General features: G+C 37.0%; 1 protein-coding gene across 1 annotated transcript; it reads right to left on the bottom strand.

Annotated features, from left to right (window-relative positions):
* Window positions 1–329: 329 nt before the first annotated feature.
* Window positions 330–1,992, bottom strand: rgs5b (regulator of G protein signaling 5b). The gene is made up of 4 exons (XM_052134583.1): window positions 1,885–1,992; window positions 1,515–1,657; window positions 1,239–1,405; window positions 330–897 (listed from the first exon to the last, which is right to left on the bottom strand). The coding sequence occupies exons 1-4, from the start codon at window positions 1,926–1,928 to the stop codon at window positions 724–726; spliced, it is 528 nt and encodes a 175-aa protein (XP_051990543.1). The 5' UTR covers window positions 1,929–1,992; the 3' UTR covers window positions 330–723.
* Window positions 1,993–2,193: the final 201 nt, after the last annotated feature.

Here is a 2,193-nt window from a genome sequence, read left to right as displayed (position 1 = left end):
TGTGTAAGCGTAAATTCTTTTTATGAGGCTCGCTTAGAAACATGCCAGGCATTGTGTTGTAAGAGGTGACTAAGAGCCCCCATTAACTTATGTAAGGGTGTACTGTAAGTAGGCTATGTGGGTACAGGAAGAGTAGAGGTGGAACCTCTCTTACATGTTTCAGAACCTGCGCCTTTCTTTTAGCTGCTATAAAATAAATTACAAGGTTCACATACTAATATATAATTCTGGCATTCCCATAATTATTCATCAGAAATATTACTATCCACTCTCAAAAAGATTCATGTCTGAACACAAAATGTAAACATTTTATTGAAACAAGTCTCCCACCCTTTCCCACAATAAAAGTTAAATAAATAACACACAATTGTTCTTCAAATATAAATAATACTAATATAAATATAACTCTTCAATAAATATGCATTACAAAAAAGAAAAAAGAGAGAAACAATTATACATAAAAGTGCAAAAGTCATCCCACTTTCACAGTAGCTCTCCAGTGTTCTTAACTTAATCTGTCTGCTCCAGTACTGCATTCATAAAATCAGTTATCTCCAAGTTATCCTTCCAGCCTAGTCTCTGAGTCTGTGTCTGCACCATAAGTCATCCTGAACCCATGAAACAGGTTCAGATTCATTCAACATCACACAAATAGTGTGTTCGTCTATGACACATTCCATTGTTGCTGTCCCCAGAGTCTTGCTCACTACAGCCATGGGTCATTTAGCCCACGTGTTGTGTGATGAGTTCCTGGTAGACTGTTGACTTTAAGAAACGAGGGTAGCAATCTTTCTCCATGAGGGTGTAAATTTTGCTCTGGGCCAAGTTGAAGGAGGAGAGGGTGGGGTGCTCCATATTCTTCAGGGTGATACTTCTAGTTTCATGATCAAGATTAACCTGAAAATAGAGGGATAATTAATTTAGTCATTAGTGTTTTTTCCTTAAATGATTTATAGACTTATATATAAAATGAATGTATATTTTTAATGAACTTCTGCTTATTTCTCTATTACTACTTTAATGTAATGCAATTTGTTGTGTACAATTCCACTACAGATTTTGACTTGATATACTGTACATTTGCCATAATGACATGTGTGTTTGTTCAAATATTCTGTGCAGTTCAGTTTAGATCTGTATTTAAATGTCTGAAACAAAATACCAGCCTTTTGTATTCAGTAAGGTTATTTGCACTGCTTACTCTATTTACTGTATATTCTTAGCTGTTGGACAGTTACCTCTCTCGGTGCGTCACAGCAGATGAATTCCTCATAGATTTTTTTGGCTTTGGAGCAGAGCTTGGAGGAATTCTTTGTGATCTTGAAGTCCTCACAGGCCAGATAGAAAGTTATATTTTCTTCACTGTACTCAGATGACAGAAACGCTCTAAAAACAGACAGTCCCTCTGCAAAGAAAGATGAAGAAACTATTAGATGACCACTATAACCTCTATCCTACAGCATAGAAAAGAATTCCTGATGCTTCTATATTTACTGCTGATGACATTAACTCACCTTTGCAAGCCAGGAGTTCATGGAAAGACAGGCTCCATTTTTTCCTGTCCTCTAAAGTTAGTTTGTCCGTTTTTTGAGAGTGGCCCATGGTATTGAGCTCTTGCTTCAAAAAACTTCCAAACCGAGCCTTTAGCTCCTTTGCCCTGTGAGGAAAAAAAATTTCCATCATTTCATTGGGGAAAATATATCAACATGACTTGTTTTAAATATTATCATTTAATATCCTGAAATCAACTGCAAATGCACAAACCCCTTAATCTGGTGTGTAATTTTAGAAACAACTCTGCCGGCCTGAATAGCAGCATTTTAATGTTTTCCCCACTATTCCCCACTATCTGAAAAATAAATTTTTAACAGATGTGAAACATACCTTTCCAGACACGTGATTGGCAGATGCTCTAATGCTCGACACATGTTAACAGTTCCAAAGATTACCCACTAGTGATTGTCTTATTGTTAATGTTGTCTGAGACTTTTGAATCTGTCTAAAAGGCAGCAGTGCTGGTCTATTTATACAGTTTCCCCCTCAATGTCGTCACTTCCCTCAGCCAATAGAACTCAAGCTGTGGAGGGAGGGGGATTTTCTGCCCTTCAAGCAGCCTTTATTCTTCAGAGAATAATTTCCAGAAAGCACTACCCTAAAGACTCACTTTTTCCTCCCAAGCTAAATTGACTTCAT

Source organism: Xyrauchen texanus, chromosome 9 (genome assembly GCF_025860055.1).
Source record: "Xyrauchen texanus isolate HMW12.3.18 chromosome 9, RBS_HiC_50CHRs, whole genome shotgun sequence".
In the NCBI taxonomy this organism is placed as follows: domain Eukaryota; kingdom Metazoa; phylum Chordata; class Actinopteri; order Cypriniformes; family Catostomidae; genus Xyrauchen; species Xyrauchen texanus.
The sequence above is the reverse complement of the archived record's forward strand: the minus strand, read 5'-3'. Positions and strand labels throughout refer to the sequence as shown.